Below are 20,855 nucleotides of genomic sequence, written 5' to 3'. Positions count from 1 at the left end.
AATTAATGTGTAGGACAGAACTTTAAGAAAAAGTCTCATATTCTGTGACAGTATTTGTTCAAATATGGTACAACTTTTTTCATAATAGTGACTTATTTTTTTACTTTTGAAGGAACATTTTATTGAATATCATAGCTTTTTTGCTGTTGAATATCATCAAAAATCTAATAGTTCAAGCCCATTGTCTAAATGTCCACATAAAATACATGACTAAGCATTCTGTCCACACCACAGAAAAAAAACTGTTCTTAAGACATAAAAAATATATGTAGTCTAACTTGTAACTGCTTAGTTACTGCAAACTTTCTTTCAAAGATAAAAATACCATTTCCTTGCTGATTTGAACAAAAAAACTTCTGAAGTGTGACATCATACTTTTTGAAGGGCAAGAAAATTAGGCATTTCCCTTCATCTTCTCTGAGCTTCTGTCATGATTTGATGATGGTCAGACAAGTCACATTTAACTGAGCCACACCAGAGTAATAACTAACTAAATAAGTGAAAAAAAACAACCACTCAATTATTTTTCCAGATGCTGTCCTCTAGTTTCTGGAATTCTGTGCATCTCCAAGGTCATCAGGAGATGCCTCTAACAAACATCCTGTTTTTATCTGGATCCTCTCTGTGCATGAAGAGCTAAAGTAAACCATCACTGCTTTTTTCTTTTTTTAAACAAAAAAACTTTTTTCCCCTCCAAACCAAGCAAACCTGCAGCCATGAGAGACTTCCCACATCTAAACAAGCCACGACACGACAAGAATGATAATGAATTTGACACATGGAACTGGCATAATTCTTCACATGGATAAGCTAAAAAAACTACCCCTTTTCTGAGCGAGCATAGATTGCTATTTTAACTGTAAAACTGCACCAGTAATTGGCATCGACAAAGGAGAGCAGGTTGGAGATCATTTAATAAATCTGTCTGTTTAGAAGGCCAATAAATAAATGAAAGCCACCAACCCACACTTGGCGTGGCTTCTGCCGGTGTCTGCCAGAGGCAGCAGCCTGCAGCAGGTGCTCCCTCCTCTCCCTGCCCACTCCACGCAGGACACGAGCAGCTCCCACCCTGGCTGCACTCCCTGCAGCTGCCTCAGCAACTGGCAAGGGCTGCAGCAGCATCCTTTCCACCACAGACAAGGCAGCAGGACAAAAAGCATAAATGCATACAGCGAATATAGATAATTACACCGAGACTAAGCTATAAATGAAAACAGGCACAAACACAGGAAAGAAAAAGAAGAAATCAATGTATATCTGTGCTTAAGAGCCATCCAACAGCTATGGGCACAGTATTTGAGCTATGATGCAGCTTTTGTCACCATACTAGTTAAGAGGAAATAACTAAAATGAAACCTGAAATTGTTATAACAAGAGGACAACTAACTACAAAAGATAAAGGAAAAGATGGACATAGTCTCCCAGGGGGATGGTACAGGTTTGTGCATAGGTAGTTTTCAAAAAAAAAAAACCCAAACAAAAACCCAAACTTAATAGAAAAACTTTCAAAAAATAGCAAGTGAAGATCATGTTTCTCTGTCAGAAAGCAACAATAACTATTATTGGAGAAGTAAAGATAAAAATAATTAATGATTAAGCTCTCTATGAATTTCAACATGTTCTCCTCACAATACAGAAAGGAACAATACTTCATCTGAGACAGTTTTTAAAAAAATAATACAAACCAAAATATGCATTCTCTGCACCGCTTCTTACAACATATTTGGGATAACAAAAAGTCTTACAGATCTCAAAGCTGAAGGGCATATCTGGCCTAACTAATCACAGCAAGAGACCTCAGACAAATTCCTTCAGTGTTGAATTTTCAAGACAGATGACAGAAAACAAGTCCAAGAACAGTATGAAGCCAGCCTCAGGTACAGTTTCAGGATTGCCATGCCTGATTCTCAAGGTGCATCTCAGTGGAGAAAAAGGAAGGTAAAGAAGAAGGTAAAACTAAATGGTGCTGAGTGTGATTATGTACAATAATAATCCACTGGCAATAAGAGGTTTACTCTCACTAAAAGAAACAGGAAGATTCATCAAACACATACGTGTGGAAGAACATCTTTTTGCATGCATGAGCTATCAAAGAAGTTCATGTACAAAGAAAAACCCTACTGAGTACATGACAATAAGAAAAACATTGTAAGCCACTGGCTTGGCACATTGGTGAGTATCTTTTGAAGCTAGTAATGTTTTTATTTCTCAAAACTGAAAAAGTTTGAAAAAGAACCTGGATTCTACAGAAAAACTTAATTCAAGTGAAGTAACCACCTCAGAGGAACCCAAACACAATCAATTCCAGTTGTTACTTAGAATTGGTAATAATGCATTATGTGCTCTCTCAGCGGCCCTACCTCCATCATTTATCATTAAGTTTTTGGCAGTATTCACACTTATTTTTAATTATTAAATTACTGCCAATACATCACAATTAAATAACCAGTAATATTCAAGTTTGAATTTTCAAACTTGATAAGGAGAATTTTCATACCTGAAATGAACATAGGAGGTACGAGAAGGACTCTGACTCAACTGCCTTAGAAGTAGAAAGGTTTGCCAGAAGGGGAAAAAGATAAAATCCAGAATATATAGAAAAAGATGTGTAAGGCAATAACAATTTCTTTAAGCCTTAATATCATCAAAATGACATGGTTTTGTGCACATATAATCCATTTTGTTTGAATAAGCTAGGCAGACCCTGTAATCTCCTTTTCTTATCCCTTACAAATAATTAAGAAGAGATGTCAATTGAGTCAGAACTTTGATTACTGTGGATGGGATCCTGCAAATATAAGGTTGTCAGCAATATTGTGACACACAGCAGATCAGGCATCATACATGCAGAATTTCTCAGGAAAGCTAAAATATAGACAGAGATAATTTTCATTTAGATCCCTTCATGAGAAGAAAATTTAGATGTAGTCACATGTCTGTTCGTAGTGTGGCTTGGAAGAGAGGAGAAAAGAAAGAAAGAAATAATGTCCAAGTAGATGGAAGAAATAGACCTATCAAGGAAGAGACACAATTATTTCTTGCCTCAAAATGGGGAGATTACCCTCAAGGCCAAGAACAAGAAGATATGGATCCCATATATAACATACTGTGCTTTGTTACTCTATTTAATCTATCAATAAATTACCATGTCCTGTATGTCCCGAGAAAATAAACAGCAAGATTAATATGTAAGCATACTTAATCAAAATAATAATACCTTACATTCAGACTCCACATTCCTGGAATGCATACACCCTCTCATCTGATCAGCAGAAACATCCCAAAATACACAAGCACAAGTGAGAGAACTAGGCCTGGAAATTCATCTTCATTTTGCAATGTTTCTCTGATAGCTAAAATGCTTGCAGATCAGAACAGAGCTATATATGTCAGCCTTTTGGCCAAATCCTCACAAGTCACTGCTGCAGACATGGATTCAGACCAAGTTCTGCTCCTTTGCTCCATCCACTTTCAAGGAAAAAATTAGCAAAGGACACAAGCGTATTAACTAGTAACATGAACCCTTCTTCCATCCAGTTTCTACAGAAGAAAAGGCTGAGAAGGGGGAGAGTAAGCAGGTTCACACTTGACTTCACTTTGCTTCTGTCATGAAAATACTGCACACCTTCTAAAAGGTGGAAGGATGCACTCTCACCAAGCATGCCAGGCAGAACACACAATTGAACATATCCATGGCTGGGGTAAAAATTTAAACTACTGCCACCAACAGATTCAAGGGATCAAGATTAAAGCTCTTCTTCAGCTACAAAATAGAGCTCTCAAACTTTCATCTCCTAAAGACCAGGTCTATCCCCCAACATTTAGAATAATTCCTGTACTGAATGGGTAGAGTCACTGCCAAGTACATCTCAAAACTTTCCACATGATCTCAGGTTTTGCTTCAAAGTCTTGAAACTGGCAAAACAAAGCAGCTATTTCATAGTCAGTTTTTCTTGGTGGCTTTCCTGCCACTTCTCAGTTACTTACCAGCTTGCATTGTGGTCACCTAGACTGGGTTCTGAAGTGTCTCAAGTCTTCCAGAACCTGATTTATTTCCAAGTGCAACATAGCACAGGGAAGCAGCAGGAATCCCCAGTCACCATATAAATATTAATAATTCTCTGAGAAATTATGCAAGGCTGCCCAAGGGTTGGGCTTTTTTAAGCCACCAGAAGTCTCACAAACCAGCATTTTTTACAGAACAATGCCACATCTGTCCCACGAAGGCACATCTGTCCCACAGCTGATGCAATAAGAAGCTTTAGCACACGGCAATTATTTGCTCTTTTCCATTCACGCCCTTCATTCTCAGACTTACCTGAAACACAATTGCTAACAATATTATCAATCTAGACAAAACTATTCCCTTTAAGCAGATGAGAACAACTTTATAAGTCCTGAAATGCACTATTCTGCTTACAAATGCACACACACTATCATCACATGCCAGTCCTGAGAACTAGCAACACAATTCGGATCCATATTTTGTTGGAATGGCCTCAAAAGAGACACAGCAGCAGAGACCAGTAAATCTGTTGGGCAAGCTGATGTCTAAACCATCTGCTGCTACGGAACCACTGGACCAACACCAGATCCTCAGTAGTGTAAGAGAACAGTACTGGGGAAAAGAAGACTTAGAATTAGGAGCGGTAGGAACACAAACCATCTCCTGGGAAATCTCCTCTGTAATGTGCAGGATCATGAGACATCATCCCCACCCATCTTCCCTCCCAAAGGTGGCAGTCTGGAAAGATCTCTATCAGAGACACAAACACCTCTCTAACCCAAGAGGGTGGTCCTCCTGCAGAAGGCATCAGATTACATTATTGAGCCTCTACCTCCCTCTTTTCACCAAAAAAATATTCACCTGTGTCATGTGTCAAGTGACACTCAAAAAGCAGCAACTTCCAATACTAAGTTATCTTCTTCCTGGAATTACATTTCCTTTCATTTGCTTTGTGACAATTCATCTGAACAGATACATTTTTCCAGACACTTTAACCATCTTTGAACACATCTGGCAAAGCAACCTAACCACCAGATTAAGTTTTTCTGACCCAGCTCCTTGGTGTTACTTAGAAAATGCTTTAACACCTATACTTCTGGGGTTTTTTTCCAAATTCAGTTTTAAGGGTTTTTGTCTTTCCGTGATACATACACTTCTCTCTCAAGCTACTTACTATAAATAAAACTGTAAAAAAATGCAGAAAAGTTATTTAGTGTATTATGCACCTCCTGCATTGTGGCATTTAAAATACCTCTTGTTCATGCTTTACAAAGCTTTACTTTTTTCCAACTACACCCTTTCCTTTAACTGTTCAAAGTCAAAATAATCTCTACACAGAAGTTCTGGTTCAGAGATGGATGGCCTTTAAACCAAGACATTTTTCATGCCAACATCCCACAGAGGGAGTAGCCTTTTTATTTGGGGTGAGAGAGAGAGACTGAGAGCAAGCACATTACAGAATCAAAAAGTAACTTGGCAGAACTCTCTCCCCATTCACACACTTCCACTTCAAACACACAGAAGTTGTTCCATGAGTGAAATAAATGAAATTTGGCTTCTTCAGAGTTGGAGAGTCTAAACGTAGTAAGGAGTAGATGAGTATTATGGACTTTGCTGAAGTCAGAATATTCGTAACACCTCCAGCCACATTCACATATACTCACAAGAACTTGCATTTCAGCTTTTCCATCAGAGGAGATTCTTATCTCTATTCCTCAGCCAGCTCACATGCTTTTCCACCAAGCATCTAAGCATCTAGTGTCAGCCAGCTTCAAAGTTACTGGGTGAAGTCAGACATATTACGCATGCAGCAGGTACAATCACAGTATCCTAATTTCCTAAGAAAGATGGCCTTAAAACAAAAGGTGCTCTTGATATCAGGAAAAATTAACTCTAAAATACAGCTGAACAAGAGCAATTCATCTTTATTTTGAGTCTGAAGATTATTTCCTTTTGATTTCATTGTGACATTAATTTGTCTAGTGTGCACACATATGGCTGAACGTCTTAAAACGTGATTTAAGTGCTTAGAGAAACCAACAAGAGAAAGACAAAAACCAATATCTTGCAACTGCTGACAATAATTTAGAAATAAAACATAATAGCAAGCAGCTAACCAAAGGAACAGGTTACCACCAGCCTTGACATGGGTTTAGTCACAACATCAACACTGGCTGTTATTCCAACAAATACACTACAATTCAGCCACTTGTTATTGGCCTTGATCACATTGTAATGAAAAAGAAAAAGATTCCATCATCATAAGACAGAGTGGACTTTTTACATCAATGGTCCAAATACATCAAAGCAATCCTGCACAGCTGGAAATTATTAATCTAAACTTTGATAAACTACTGAAGAAGCACCATTAAAGTGATCACTCAAGGGACACTTATTTGTTTTTAGACTGCTGTTTTCATGTAGTGCTGCTCCTCAGAGGTGTTCATTTTCTATCATGATATCCAGTGTAGATAATCAGTGTTTTGCCTAAAACAACAAAACAGATGCTAACTGTGCTACCTACACTCAGAGAGTGAAACTAAGGTTGCTTTGAAAAAGAGGGCAGCTACTTTTGGGATAGGGGATGGAGGAGGGGTTGTGTTGGTTTGGGGTTTTGTTTTGATGCTTTTTGGGGGGTGAGGAGTTTTCAGTTTGCCATTTTCAGAGAACAGATAAGGTACATTTCAAGACACAATGAGAAGGTGCCTTACTCACTGAAATAACTTTGTCAACAGGCAAGAACAGCCCCTCCTCATGATACTTCATGACAGAGGAAACCAATCCACAAACCACTGAAAACACAGAGAATCTTCCCACTGATTTCATACATACCAACACAGGCCTGTGTTTCAGTTCCCACAATGTGGCCAGTATGATAAAAAGGAACAGGCTAAAGGTTAAAAAAGAACAAACAAAACCATACAATTACTGCTTTGAATGAAAGACTGTAGAAGTGGTCTGTATCCACTGCTTTATTCACATGAGTGTCTGGAAGATGCCACAACATCTTAGGAAGGTGAGCAGGCTACCTCTAAATCCATTAAATGGATCAATTCAGGTGTTCTCATGGACCAAAGCAAAGGTGAGCATTATTTACAGAAATGTGGGGTTTACATTCAAAATTTAATCAAAGCAACACAATAACAAATATTAAAAAGTGAAAAATCCTACACTTACTCCTTCACACTATTGCTGTGCTCTGATCTTACAGTTAGGACGACATACACCAGTAAGATCCCTGAAACAATTCTACAAATAAAAGTATTTTCTGACATGCAACAAATCTGACAAAGGATTCACTGCTTGTAATTCTTTTGGTCCTCATTTACTGGAGAAATTAATTTCATAACCCACAGAAAGCAATTATGTGGTACACCTGCCTGTCATGTCTGACATCTTAATTTTTAGTAGTTTCTCTTCAAACGACAGACAACTTCCTGCAGTGTCGTACATTTTTCAGCTACTGCAAGCAATCAAAGCAGGTAGAATTAAGAGCTGCTGAACTACTCAATTTATTCCCCTGAGTTCCTGAGAGACAAACAAGTAAGCACCTACAATGTGCAGAATGAGGTGACAACCCATTCAGCTGCAAATGCAGACCTCGCGGCTTTACTAGGGTCATCTTCTTCTTCATGCCACTTTCTCTCCTCCATCAGAGATTTCGGGTCCCTGCTGGCCAACTTGTGCTCCTGCTGTTCTGGTCACAACTCCAAAGGCTAAAACACGAGTCCTCCTCCTCTACTTGTCAAGAGGGTAAAGTCCTTCTGCAAGTTCATTGCTACTTGCTCAAGCAGTGCTTCACGGCTCAACCTCCCTCCAGGAAAGGGGAAACACACGTTGAGAAGAGACACACAGCATCTTTCAGTGGTGTGGAAGAGTATTTTTCACGAGGCATACAAGGAGAATGTGCTGCTTGTTAAATGAAATTTCTGTTTCAATAATTGACTATTTCATTTTTTGCAGTAGGAGACCCAAAGCTGACAGCTTTGGACAGCTTGGAAAACTACTTCCTCTCTCTTCTTCTTATCTGATATTCCTACTTATTGTCATCTTAACTTTCTTCATTACTGTTTCCCTGTTATATCAATACTATATTTACAAGCCAGAAGCCTAAACTGCTTTTTTTAATATCATGCTATGGTCTTAGTAGTGTTTTTCAGGTTGGCCTTCTAAGACCAATATGTGCACCCACTCCTCTGCTCACAGATACTGTCTTCCTGAGAAGTAGGTGTCATTAAAATCAGGTCCACTATTGTTACCAATGTCAGTTTCATCTTCTGATTTGAAGGATGTTTGAAAAAAAGGGGATTAAGTGATACCTGGTACAACTCATTCTCTGACTCACGCTTTAGGCTAGAAAATCACCAAGAACTGTTGTGTAGAATTTGAAGAGATAATAAGGACAACATAAAATCTTGACAGACTTTGCTTTCTTCTACGAAATGACACCAAAAACTATGGAATCAAATGATGCAAATGCCACATCAAGCTCTTCCCTATTTACAGGAAATGGAAGAAAATACTTCTGTGTACCCTTCCCACTAGCTGTCCCTTACTGCCTCTGCAGTAGCTCATATCAACAATCTGTCAGATTCCATGAAAAACATATTTGAAAGATTATTTTTCCCCAAACCCTTTGAATTTAAATAAAATTTTTCTCAAGTTGTCTCCTCTTAAAGCGGAAAACCAGGTTTAAAGAAAATAAATGCAACTGGCAGATCAACAATCCTGGAGAAGGGACAGAAGAACTGCCATCTTCATATGACAATGCTTTTTAATAGATCCTTTCAAATTCTGAGGCAAATTGAATACAAGGTATTACTACTTACTGAGTAGGTTATAGCACAGATATACCACTGCAGCCTTCAGAAGAAAATACTGACCAGAACCAGACCAGATTTGTAAAACAAGAATTCAGAGTTTACTAACCACATATCTGCATATATTTGCACAGGTGTAACCTTTAGGGAGGAATCAAGTTCCATCAGTGTTACAAAAGGAATAAAATAGTCAAGACCACTGCATGATGCAACAGAGTTCCTGAAAACAGAGCCCAACCCCATGACCTTTGCTCCAGACCTGAGAGGGGTCAAGGTATGTTACAGATTTTTGCAAGGCATGTCAGAAAACCACAGAACATTTACATTGTTACTGCTGTATTTGAGCATCAGTGTGATCTGTTTAGAAAGAGATGAAGTCTGATTTGATCCAGAATCCAGGACATTACATCATCATTTATTTATTCTAGAATCTGGCATTACACAACAGCTATCTCACTGTAATCAGCCAAGAATTTAAGCTTACAGCAGGCAATGAAGAAGAAATGCCAGAAGAGTAACATCAACACATGAAAATACTTCCATTTGCTTCCAGCTCTGGTGGCAGAGGGAAGTACAAGGCAAGCATTGACTACAGTATGACCAGTCATCCCACCATCATCGCCCCCTCCTGCACAAACCTGCTCTGTGGGATTACTTGCACTGACCTGGACCTCCCAAGCACAAACCCTGAGCAGCATATTTACAAATTAACATGCAACTCATATCACAGATAGGTCAAGACGCCAAACTGATTAGATAGAAAAGTATCAGTTTTACCAGTAGGCTAGATGCTGGTTTTGTGCTGTTGGGTTGGGTTTCTTTTTAATTTCATAATAAGTATCTCTCTCGATTGGCATATTCAGCAAGAAGCCAGTGTAGCAGCACTTTATGTAAAGTGTTCTCTCAAGAGTGATGTTTTTTCCCTGCCTGTTACAGTACAGGCCTACAATTACAGGAATTATCATGGGCAAAGTTATACAAAGTATTTTCCCTGCATGCAACATTTCTCAGCATTGAACAGCTTTAAATGGCCACTTTTCTTAAAACATTCAGTTGTATTATATCAAAAAAAACCCTAAGCATTCCATTCAGACCCTCTGACTAACAAATTCTTCCAGCACTTATCTGGAAAATGAAAATGTATTTGAGCAATATGCCTGTATTAATACACATGCACATCATAACACTACTATCTGTGGGTTTCTTTTAGCACCACTGAGAAATACTAAAGGCATACCTGGACTGTGTAAGGTACAAAGATATTTAACCTACCTCATCAAAGCTGCTATCTTCCTTCTTCAAGGCTTTAAAACAAAAAGAAAAAAGAAATTATTATCTGTACTACATTTCAATGAACACAAAGTAACTACCACCAGAAAAGAAAAAAAAAAGCATCATTTTCCTGTTATAATAGGAAAGAACAGGTAGGCATGAATAACAATTTTATCCTGAAAATCTGAATCTGTGTATGGGATGTAGAACTGTACAGAGAGTTTCCAAGAAAGTAAATTTACATATTTATGAAAAATATCATCTCAGGTGGAAGAAAATAAGAGTTTGTAAGGGTGGTTTGCATTTTTTTCTTTTAATTCCTAGTGAGTGTGAAAACCCTTTATGGAGAGCTTGACTGAACTTCAAAAAGGAAAAGTATAACAAACACCCAACCATGTCTTCCATTTGTCAAGTACTAACTCCTTATGAAATAGTATGCATTGCAGCATGATTTTTTCCTTTTTTTTTTTTTTTACTTTTATAATTCTTAATGACTTACACCAAAGCAGAAAAGATTTCTTTCTTACACTGTTAACAAGCAATCAATCAACAAACAAAGAAGAGAAAAACAGTGCAGAAAATATGTGAACTAGTAAACTAAGAAAATTAAGATATGAATAGTTCTAGAATTGTAGCAAAGATTAAGCTGATGAAAAGTTTTCCTTTAGCATCCTGGACATCTTTACTGACATGTGAAGAAAATTTATTTCTCTAAATCTCCACTGAACTGTGTCAGTCTGAATGAACAAGACTGGTTCCTTTTCCCAACCAGACCCACAAAGGACTGAGAGCTGCATGCCATGACCTGAAAGTGCTCTTTGTTTCCTTCTCCTGAAGAGCTAAAATTAGATAAACCATTGCATTTGTGATTGCACTGTTTCTTTTCAGTTTAAATCACGAAGGGTTGCAGTTTGAGGGAGGTCATCTGAACAACCACACAGCTCATGCAGTGCTGCCCCAGAAGGGTCCCTCTTCATCATGTAAGCAGCATAATGTTTCTCCCACTCCTGCATATTTCTGCAGGAGATAAATATTTAAGCACCCAGCATGGTTAAGGATCTAGACTCCAGTAGCTCTTTTTCTTCTTTAGATGCTCCTTCTGCCTTCAAATCATTAGTAATTTCTAAACCTCTTCCAAATCCTGTCTTCAGAGCAACTGTCTTATCAGCTTCAAAAAAAAAAAAAAAACCCAAACAAAACAAAAACCCCAAACAAAGAAAAACCCCAAACAAACAAAAACAAACAAAAAACCCCAACCAACCCAAAAAACAAACAAAAACACAAAGAAAAAGACCAAAAAAAAAAAAAACCAAACAAAAACTCAAACCAAACCAAGCAAAAACCCTACTGAAAGCATAGAAGCTGTATCTGAGGTGGTGGTACAGGGGCAGTACCACCTGAGCAAACAGTGCTGCAGCTCCAGAATCTCCACCATGGGCAGCAAGGCACAAATCCCAATTATCTTTTTACAGAAAAGCAGGCAAGGTCCAGCCTCCTTTGCTTTTAAACTCCCATTTCTTTAGGACATGAAACATGTCTTCCTTCAAATCTTTGAAGATCGCTGCTTTACAGTTACTCATCTAGATTTCATGCTCAGTGATAAAAACAGTCAAACAAACTCTGCTATTTTGCTGAGGAGATCTGAGGCACACATTGTACATTTTGATAATTAAATATATTTTTACGGTTTTGAAGGATGAACAAAATATTTTCAGACTGCCAATCCCAAGTACTCAGAACGATGAGTCAGGAAAAGAGAAGAAAAGAGAAGGAAAGGGAGAGAGAAGGAAAGGGAGAGAGAAGGAAAGAGAAGGAAAACCCCCCAACCTGTGGAACACTTTTTAAGAACACACTTTTAATCTTCTCAATTACCATCCAGGTCACAACGACATACAAGCTATAAATTAGTAAATGACACACCTAGGTCATGCTGACAAGCTTTTCTCCCTTACCAAAACACAAGATTTTCACATGACCAGAACATTACAGGAATAGCCAAACAACTGATAGCTAAACAATGTAACAGAACAAGAAGAAATGGGAATCTGTGATCCACTGCATAGATTTGGCTTGTCTTTAGCTTCTACCTATGACTAAAAGAGGGCTTTTAAGAATCACCAAAAGAATATGAAAGTTCTGGCCACCCTTTTAATCAGATTCTGTTTAATAATAATATCAGTCTCAACCCATTCACTACATAAAATCTCCAAAAGAAGACATCAAAGAAGCATACTTTATAGAAGAAACTATATTAAAAATATCTTTTTCTCTTCAATGCAATCCTTTCCTTTCTAAACAGTTGAAAAAAGCTCTGCTGAACTTAAAAAAAAATAAACTGTTTACAAATGAACTTCTCATTATCTCAGGTATGTGAGCTATGTGGATGTACATCAGGGAGATTAGTGCAGATAACCTTTGTATCAGTGAGGAGCTGTTAACAAAGCCCAGGGATGCTCAGAAGGGCCACAGACTGTTTTCAGCACACTGTGATCAATCTCAGCGATGTTTTCTCTCTTTCTTTCTCTCTTTCTTCCTTTCTTTGTAACCTGGTGTTAATTTTTGACTAAAGAAATTGCATAAGAAAACAGAAGTTAAACAGCATGAGCTGAAGAGATCTCAAACATGATTCTGGTACTATATGAACTTCGACAAATGCATAGCTAAGAACTCTCCACATAACTAAAAGATGACTATTAATTTTATTAAATTATTCCCTATCAGTTTAATTATATAATTATCAAAGTGCAAAACTAAGAACCAAACCTAATAAAGGTTTAAATGCTAAATTAAACAGTGAGTCAACTGAATCTCTAAAAGTTGGTTAACATGCAGTTATGGTGTGTTCATTTATATAGCCAACACAGTCTGCAAGCAAGGAAACCAAATTTTTTAAACTAATATGGATGTTCATATAAAAATGAATAGGCTGGCAGAAACCTATGAATGAAAAGAACTATGTATATTTTTTCAGATTCTTAGCATTATAACTTCTTTATGATGAGATAACTTTTATGTGGGGCACTCCTGGAAACACCAGAAAATTTCTGCCAGGAGAAAGGGTACCTAAGTTGCAAAGATACTTCATTTCTCTAGAACTGGAAGCATGCAATTTCTGCAACAAAAAGCTTTAGAATAAAAACTTTAGTTTAGCACCACAGGCCACACACATTTCCTCCAGCACACCACAGTGCTGTATTGTCCTCTGCCAGATTTGCATATAATGGCACAAAGCAAATGCTCAGGAAAAGGCTCACTGAATGGGCAATTTCACACATCACACTTTTCAACTCAGCAAAATAAACATTTTCAGTACTAGGTGCTCTAAGAGTTGCAGGACTGAGCACAGTTTTGCATGATGAGCAAGATCTTCATCACACTCTTCCAGGAAAGCCACTGGCTGCAAAGCATCAGTTCACAGCTAAGAAAATGGGTCAAGTCTACTTCAGGCTACCTTTCGTAGCCTTTGGGCTTCTGCTGTGTCCCAGGGATACCTACACTGGTTTTGTCTAGAGATGGTGGGGAAACAGCTTCAAACATTACCTAACATACTTCAGCGCACTGTAAAAAAAATCATCTTATAAATTAATTGCAGATATAACCTCTCAGATTGAGAGGATTACATGGTGGGAACAAGGTGGTCTGAAAGGTAGTTTATTGAGTGTTAACCTGCAAGCTCTAACAAAAAAAAAAGCTCACTGCCAATGACAATTAGGATACATTTCCATCACTCTTATCCAAGAGGCTAATATAAACTTAGGTACCAAAATCTGGTATCAAAGTTCAGGGCCTTGCAGCATTGAGAGAATTCCATTTGGCAGATGGCACACTGCCAACACAGGGAGAAGGTGTAGCACTGCATTATCATTTCAAGAATGACCATCAGATCTTCCCTACTGCAAAACATGAAGGTTTGACTCACTAATTATTTGATTCAAACACCACAGTACTCTCACATCATTTATATGACTATGCTTATAATACTATGCTGTGTACTTAAACCTATAAAAACACTGAAATTGCAGCAGAACAGGAGAAGTTAATATATCCTCATTGTTCTATGGAATCATAGAATGGTTTGGGTTGGAAGAGACCCTAAAGATCATCCCAACCCCCCTGTTATGGGCAGGGACAACTTCCACTAGACCAAGCTGCTCAAAGCCTCATCCAACCTGGCCTTTACCACTGCCACAAATTTATTATTTATAATAAATCACAACTGAACAGATGACTGACAAAATTACAGCTTAAATACATATTAAATTTGTAATTTGCTAACCATACCAAGCAACCAGCTCTTACAAAAAGACCTTTAAAACCCAAATGTCAAATACTCAGAAAGACTTTTTTTCTAATGAGGTTTTGGTTTTCTCTCCTTCACTTCAACGTAAGAGTTAAGTACAGCACATGTTTCAACCAAGGATTTCCTGGTATGCAAGTTTACAGTTTCTTTTCTTGGGCTTATCTGTGGCTCTGGTATCAAGGAGTGGACTATGTTCGAACCTCAAACAGATAAATTAGAAGTTTTTTTGCTTAAAGTGCAGTTACCAGAATTATGATCAATACATTTGAGCATCTGAAGATTGAACAAACTTGCTGGTAGCAGCTGAGTTTTAATCACAAAACAACCACCAGCAAACAAACAAACAAACTGCATACCAGACCACACTCCTACACTTCTGCACATATGCACAGAGAACTGGAGGTGCTTTTAGACATAAAAATCTGTGTATCTAAAATCAGGCCAGAGCTCCCAAGTAAACTGAAAGCTTGTTTAATTTGTGCAAAATGACAAAAAGAGATGATCACCCAACCGAGCCAAATAAAACATGCAGAAATTACCAGCCAGAGGGGCCTTGATCCCTAAAAGGCATTAACGGGACTGTCACTGTTACAACAAAGCAGCATCCTCATTCAAAACATTTTCTTTGTTAATGACTTCCACCATTAGTAAAACCCTTTCACAGTTCTGTGCAAGAGTGTCTTTCTGTGTTTATACATGCACAGAGACACATAACAGACCAAACACCTGACTGCTTCATTTTTTTCTTCTAATGAAAGACAGTCAAATGTATTTTATGTATTTTACAAGTTTAAGACTGATGATATGTGAAAGCTGTTTTCATACGGGGACAGAGAGATTTATAACAGTGACTTGATATTTGCTTCACAAGTGTAACTTTGCATTCATCCTTGAAACTCTCTGGTTTTACAAGGAAGAATGAGCTTTTCTCAGTCTTTTTCATCCCAGAGTAGGATAATAAAGAATACCTGATTTCAAATGCAATCACACACTTAAAGGCTTGCAGTCCTTTAAAGCTAAAGGTAAATGGAATGCATACACAACATGTGAAAAATTAAAATGCCCAAGGATGCCAGTGCATCTCCTAGGTAGGGTCATTGGGGGAGAACCAAATGCCACAGCTCATGGCTGCAGCACAGGCACTTCACATCCTCTCACTGGGACAAAGCAGCTCTGCAGGTTGCCCCTCGTCTGCCAGCCAGACTGGCTGTAAGGGAAGACATCCCAATGGGACAACGTGTGGGTAAGGACTGTGGAAGGGCCATACAGAAGGTCTGCAAGGACAGGGGCTGCTGCATCTGCTCTCGTGTGTTAGAGCACTGCCGCCAGCTGCTCTGTCCCACCAGCTCGGGGATACTTCACACCTCCTCTCAGGTACCTTCTCTCCCTGCTCAGCTGCGTGTAGATGATGTCAGTGGGAATTAACGCTTTAAACAGTGAATTAAGCAACACGGTGTGCTAAAGACTCAAAACACGAGTCCGAGGAGACTAGAACTCTTTGGCATTGTTCTTGATAACAAATTCAACTGCAAAATAAACTGGTGTCAAAACCCAACACGGTGCGGTGGCACCGGGAGGTAACATGCTTGGCGGCGCCATTCAGACGATGCTACCTCAGGATGCTTTATGTCAGCGACAGAGCAACAAGACTTCACAGCAGATGACAGATAGACTTCTTTTGTCTGGCCTCCTAAATCACTGGGCCGCTGTTACCTGCTTCAGCATCTCACACCTCGACTAGAAACAACCTGCAGCCCATACAAAAAAATAAATTACCAGACCTGCAACAGAATGAAAATAACCAATTGCTTTCTGACGAGGTTTCTCTTTGGCAATGGGGACACGTGAGCCAACTCTCATTTATAGTTTGTTCTTCCCAGCCGATTCTGTAACTCCATCACAGACCCACGCAGCACGGCTGAGGCTGCCGGAGTCATTTATTTCCCGAGCTTTCTTCCCAAGAAGCGTTTTTCGGGACGACGTCGGCGCGAGTATTTGCAGCCTGGCCGCGCTGAGCTCACCGCCCCCCTGCCCTCCCTGCCGGGACCCCCGCGCAGCGCCGCCGGGCCCGGCAGCGGCACTCACCTATTCGGCCGAAGCTCTCCGATAAAGTTCTCCGCAACTTTTTCATCCTGCTGATCTTCTCGGCGGACTGCGAGTCGATCATGTCACACATCGGGGGGCGACCCGCCCCCTCCCGCAGCCGCCACCCCCTGCCCCGGCTCCGGGCAGACACCCCGCTCCGGCCCGGGGCTCTCCCGCGCCCCGAGGAGCCGCCGGGCGCCGCGGGACAGTGCCGCTCCCGCCCGGGCACGGAGCCCTACGCCGCGGCCGCGGCTGCTGCCGGTGCTGCTGGGCTCCGCGCCGCCAGCGCCCTGCTCATAGCCCCGAGCCGCCCTGCCCCGGGCTGCCCGGCTCGGCCCACCGGCGGGCAGGGCAGGGCAGGGCCGGCGGCCAGCAGCGCCCGGCAGGGATGGAGCAGCCAAAGCAAAGTCCGGCCGGGGGCTGCGGGCGCCGGCGGCGGCAGGCAGGGCGTGAGGAAGGGAGGGAGGGAGGGTGCGCTGAGAGAAAGGAGGAGGAGGAGCCTGGGCGGGCCGGGGAGCCCCGGGGAGGAAGGGCGGCGGCGGCGTGAGGGGGGCAGGCGGGGAGCGCTGGGGCCGCGCCGAGGGATGCGCGCTGGCTGCGGCGCGTCCCGGGGCTCGGAGCGGGGCGGCGATTCCCGGCCGGAGCGCTCGGCGCGGAGAAGCGCAGCAGCGGAGACAGCGCGTCCGCCCGGGGCTGTCCTCCCCCGCCGCTGCTGCGCGGTCCCTGGGGACGCTGCGGTACCCCGCCGGCTGAGCGAGCCCTTGGCGGCGGAACGAGGCACCCGGCCTGAGCCCGGGGCGGGACGCTGCCCCGCTGCTGCCGTGGGGCCGAAAGGGCACCTCGCTCGCCCGTCAGGCTGGAGCTCGGGGTCCTCTCCACGTGCTTCTCCAGGCACAGCCACATAATGTGCCTTAGCCTGCAACTTAATGGGTGTTGGGAGCTTTTGATCTTGTTAACTCAATTGAACCAACGTTATTGAAAAATAAATCGGTTTAGCCCATCAAGATGGATGGTCGTGTCCAGTCTAAAGTATAAAGCAGGTACTTTTCGAGGGCAATGTATTAGGTAAGATTTTAAAGCCCAGGTGTTTGTGGTTCAAATTGTATTTTAACACATGTTATCTGGTTAAAATGAACTTGGGTTTTAATGAGGCCAGCTAACACAATTTACTGGGATTAGACGGTGTCTAAGCTCAGTTTTAGAAGCACATTTGTCTAGACAAGTGTTTAGGTGAGTTGGGTTCAAGCCACCTGCATGTCTGCTCTGGGATTGGCCCTTTCTATTGCAATGCAACACGGGTCAACAGTATGCAGCATCTTGAGGTGGAAATCTATTGCAGTTATCTATTTTAATCTACTAATCTTGTGGCATACAAGGTAACAGGAACTTGTCCTGCCATATAGCAGTACAGTAATGCTGGTGAAATGTCTTATGCACAACTCCTGAATGTGCAGACAGTTTGATAAAAAGGTTTTCAGAAGTGTGAATCCTGTTGACCCCGCTAGCATCTTTGAAACAGGAGCTAAAATGGCATTTTCAATGTTGGCTACATCATCTTATGGAAGGAAATTGAGAAAGGGTGGAAACTGGAACATTGCAGGGAGCAGTGCAGGGAAAAGGAGGGAAAAAAAAGTTAAGAAGAAACAGACAAGGGCACTAGAAGGAAAAAGGGAAGGAGGACACAAGTGCTTAAGGATGTTTAACTCAATCACCTAAAAAAATTACATTTAAGTCCATAATAATAGCTGATGGTTTGATCTTTGTCTGAACCTGACATTAGTACCCCTGTTTTGAGTGGAAAGAAAAATACCATCATCATAAATAAAATATTCTGATCCAGGAGCTGAAACTGAGTTTAGCATTTGAGCCCTTTGCATTTTCTGTGTGCACCATTCACTCCAGGTAGCTCTGCTGCTTGGCTAAGAATTGTACCAACATTATTATAATTCAGTCTGTGACTTGCTTTCAGCATTTAGGGGTATCATTTCTGAGAGCTTCTCAGGAACCTGTAATTAGGCATGCTTAATTGATAGATGCTGTGTTACCTAGTGAATTAGCCTAGATCCTAGAACCTAGTGAATTTGGAGCAATATTCCATTTTTTTTCTCCCTATTTCTACTAAACTATCACTTTATCACTTCTGAAGGACAAGTCTCTGCCAGGCTACTGCAGTGGGTTCAGCTTTCTTTTACAGAAAAACAAGCAACCCAAAATTTCTGAGAAGCATCTGGCTTTGCAGCTGTTTGGAAATGATCTACAAGCATATGTCAGGGTCTTTTAAATCAATGGAAATTTTGTCTAAATTAGACACCTGTGTGGTGCCAAGTGAGAGAAACCCAGGTCTTCTGAAAATTGTACAACGTCAGGATGCAGAGATGTTGCACAGACTTTCCCCACCAGAGGAAGGACAAGCTTCCAGCTGTGCACAGATTCTCCAACTGCACCCTGCAATTTGTGTCATTCTTCCCACCGTGGTCTTTATTTGGCAGAAATATTTCTGTTAAAGTCCTTCTTTGTTCTCTCCCCAACCCAAACCTCTTCTGTTTCCAAGGGCAGCAGTATTGAAAATTCATTGAATTCAGGAATGTGGAATCACTTTTGTAGCTTTGATCAAGCTCATAAGCTGGTGGTTCTTATTTCTCATCTCTGTATTTCCATCATCCATCTCAGGAAACCAGTAAAGCAGAAACACGCAATTAGCAAACCACAGAGATAGCAGCTACTCTGATGATGACATTTTGCTTCCTTGTAGGGACAGGCTTTCAGCTCTGTTTTTTATGTTTAAGTCTTGCAATTTGTGGCATAAAAAAATTAACATGAAAAACAAGCAAAATGATATTGTTGTTTGCTGCCTTCTTCCACAAGCCTTTACCAAGTTAAAGCATGTTTGCATTTAATGGGGCATCTGATTTATAAAAAGGCAGGCACATTGTTTACATCACCTTTTCTTACAGCAACTCTCCAAAGAAACACCCTGAACAAAAACTGCTGGCAGTGACTTTATGACCCAAGCATCTCCTTGCCTGGCTTTGGTAAGAATTCACTACAAATCCTGGCCTCTGCTGCTGACACTGAGTCATGCTGAATCACGCTGCAAATATAAGTATTATCAAGCGCAGGGAAAATAGTTGCCAAGATATCACTTGCAAGTTGGACAACAGGAAACATTTGCCTCAGCCTATGGTGCGAGCCAGGAGCCTCATCGTTTCAATGTTTCACACTGAGGTGTGGGTTATTTCCGAGGAAGGGGAGAGAGCAGGGCTGGCAGTTTGTTCATTATTGTGTAAAAGAACATATTGTTTGGAGCTCCAAGCAGTGTGGTCATTGGGCTGGAGCACAGGGTGTGCCAGCAGCCTCCTTGCCGCAGATGGAGCAGCCACGGCTGCGCTATTCATTACTTGCAGGGTAAGATGAAACGACAGAAAAATAAATCCGTGATGCGTGGTGCAGATGGTGGCTCAGGGTGTAATGCAGATCTCTGCACTCTCCAGCTCTCAGGGCATTTGCTGTTGATTTTACGGGGTAATTTTATGTGGTCTGAGCTCTCTCTAAAGCCCCGTGTTTGTCGTGTGTGCCCCCACCCCACCCCCGGCCCTGGAACACTTCTCCTTAGGGGCTCTCCAAAGGCAGTGTACTTAAGTTACATTCCTGGGCCAAGTGTTTGAATTTCAGAAACCTTAGGAGCACATAAACAAGCAGTGTGTGTTTGTGGAAGAGGTAGTTAATGCTGTTGATTGGGGTGTTATGTGGGCAGAGTAAGACCTTGCATGAAGTGGTTTGCCCGGGGAGAGCAGTAAAGCTCTCTAGGGAGATGAAACTGTCAGTGTAACTTCTCTGGGGAGAGCGCTGTCTTGTCAGGCCTTCTGCTGCCAATATAAAGTAGATTTTCATAAATCTCCCTGGCTGGAGACATTCTCCATTAGGCCAGTCTGCTCACCTTGAAAAGATCTCTCTGCTGCAGCGTCTGGGACCTGACTGCTTGGAGCTGTGTTGCTTGTTAACACACAGCAATCCTTTCGTGACCCTCCAGTGATGAAGATGGATGTAAAGTCACATAACACACACCCCTCCTCTTCCCCCCTCCCCCCTCCCCCAATCTCACTTTCACTTGTCCTCTAATAATACTCAATCCAAGATGACTATTATCTGAAGAGAAAGCCAGGCTCTGCTAACACAAATGGTGCCATATCCTTAGGGACGTGACCTTTAAGCTCTGCTAGCAAAATGCATTAGTGACAAAAATTAAACTTGGGCAAGAGCAGAACAGTGCCTGTGTAATCTGCATCCACACCATAACTTGCTCACACAAAAACTTCTCAGAGCTCATGCATTGTATGTTGCCTTGTTGATGATTGTAATTAAATCCCAGTTT

The 20,855-nt window shown here is 41.1% G+C and overlaps 1 protein-coding gene across 2 annotated transcripts in view; it reads right to left on the bottom strand.

Annotated features, from left to right (window-relative positions):
- The window catches only part of CDK14 (cyclin dependent kinase 14), a 516,637-nt gene extending 499,699 nt beyond the window's left edge, over window positions 1–16,938 (bottom strand). The window contains exons 1-2 of one of the 2 annotated variants that reach the window (XM_085050690.1): window positions 16,484–16,938; window positions 10,099–10,130 (exon numbers count right to left, since the gene is read on the bottom strand). In XM_085050690.1, the coding sequence (XP_084906816.1) occupies window positions 10,099–10,130; window positions 16,484–16,574 (123 nt within the window). In that variant the 5' untranslated portion in view covers window positions 16,575–16,938. The remainder of the gene's footprint in view (window positions 1–10,098; window positions 10,131–16,483) is intronic. The other variant, XM_085050689.1, reaches the window with a different exon arrangement.
- Window positions 16,939–20,855: the final 3,917 nt, after the last annotated feature.

Source organism: Lichenostomus cassidix, chromosome 2, assembly GCF_008360975.1.
Source record: "Lichenostomus cassidix isolate B80296 chromosome 2, HeHo_3.0, whole genome shotgun sequence".
Lineage (NCBI taxonomy): Eukaryota > Metazoa > Chordata > Aves > Passeriformes > Meliphagidae > Lichenostomus > Lichenostomus cassidix.
This window is presented reverse-complemented; position numbering and strand designations above follow the sequence as displayed.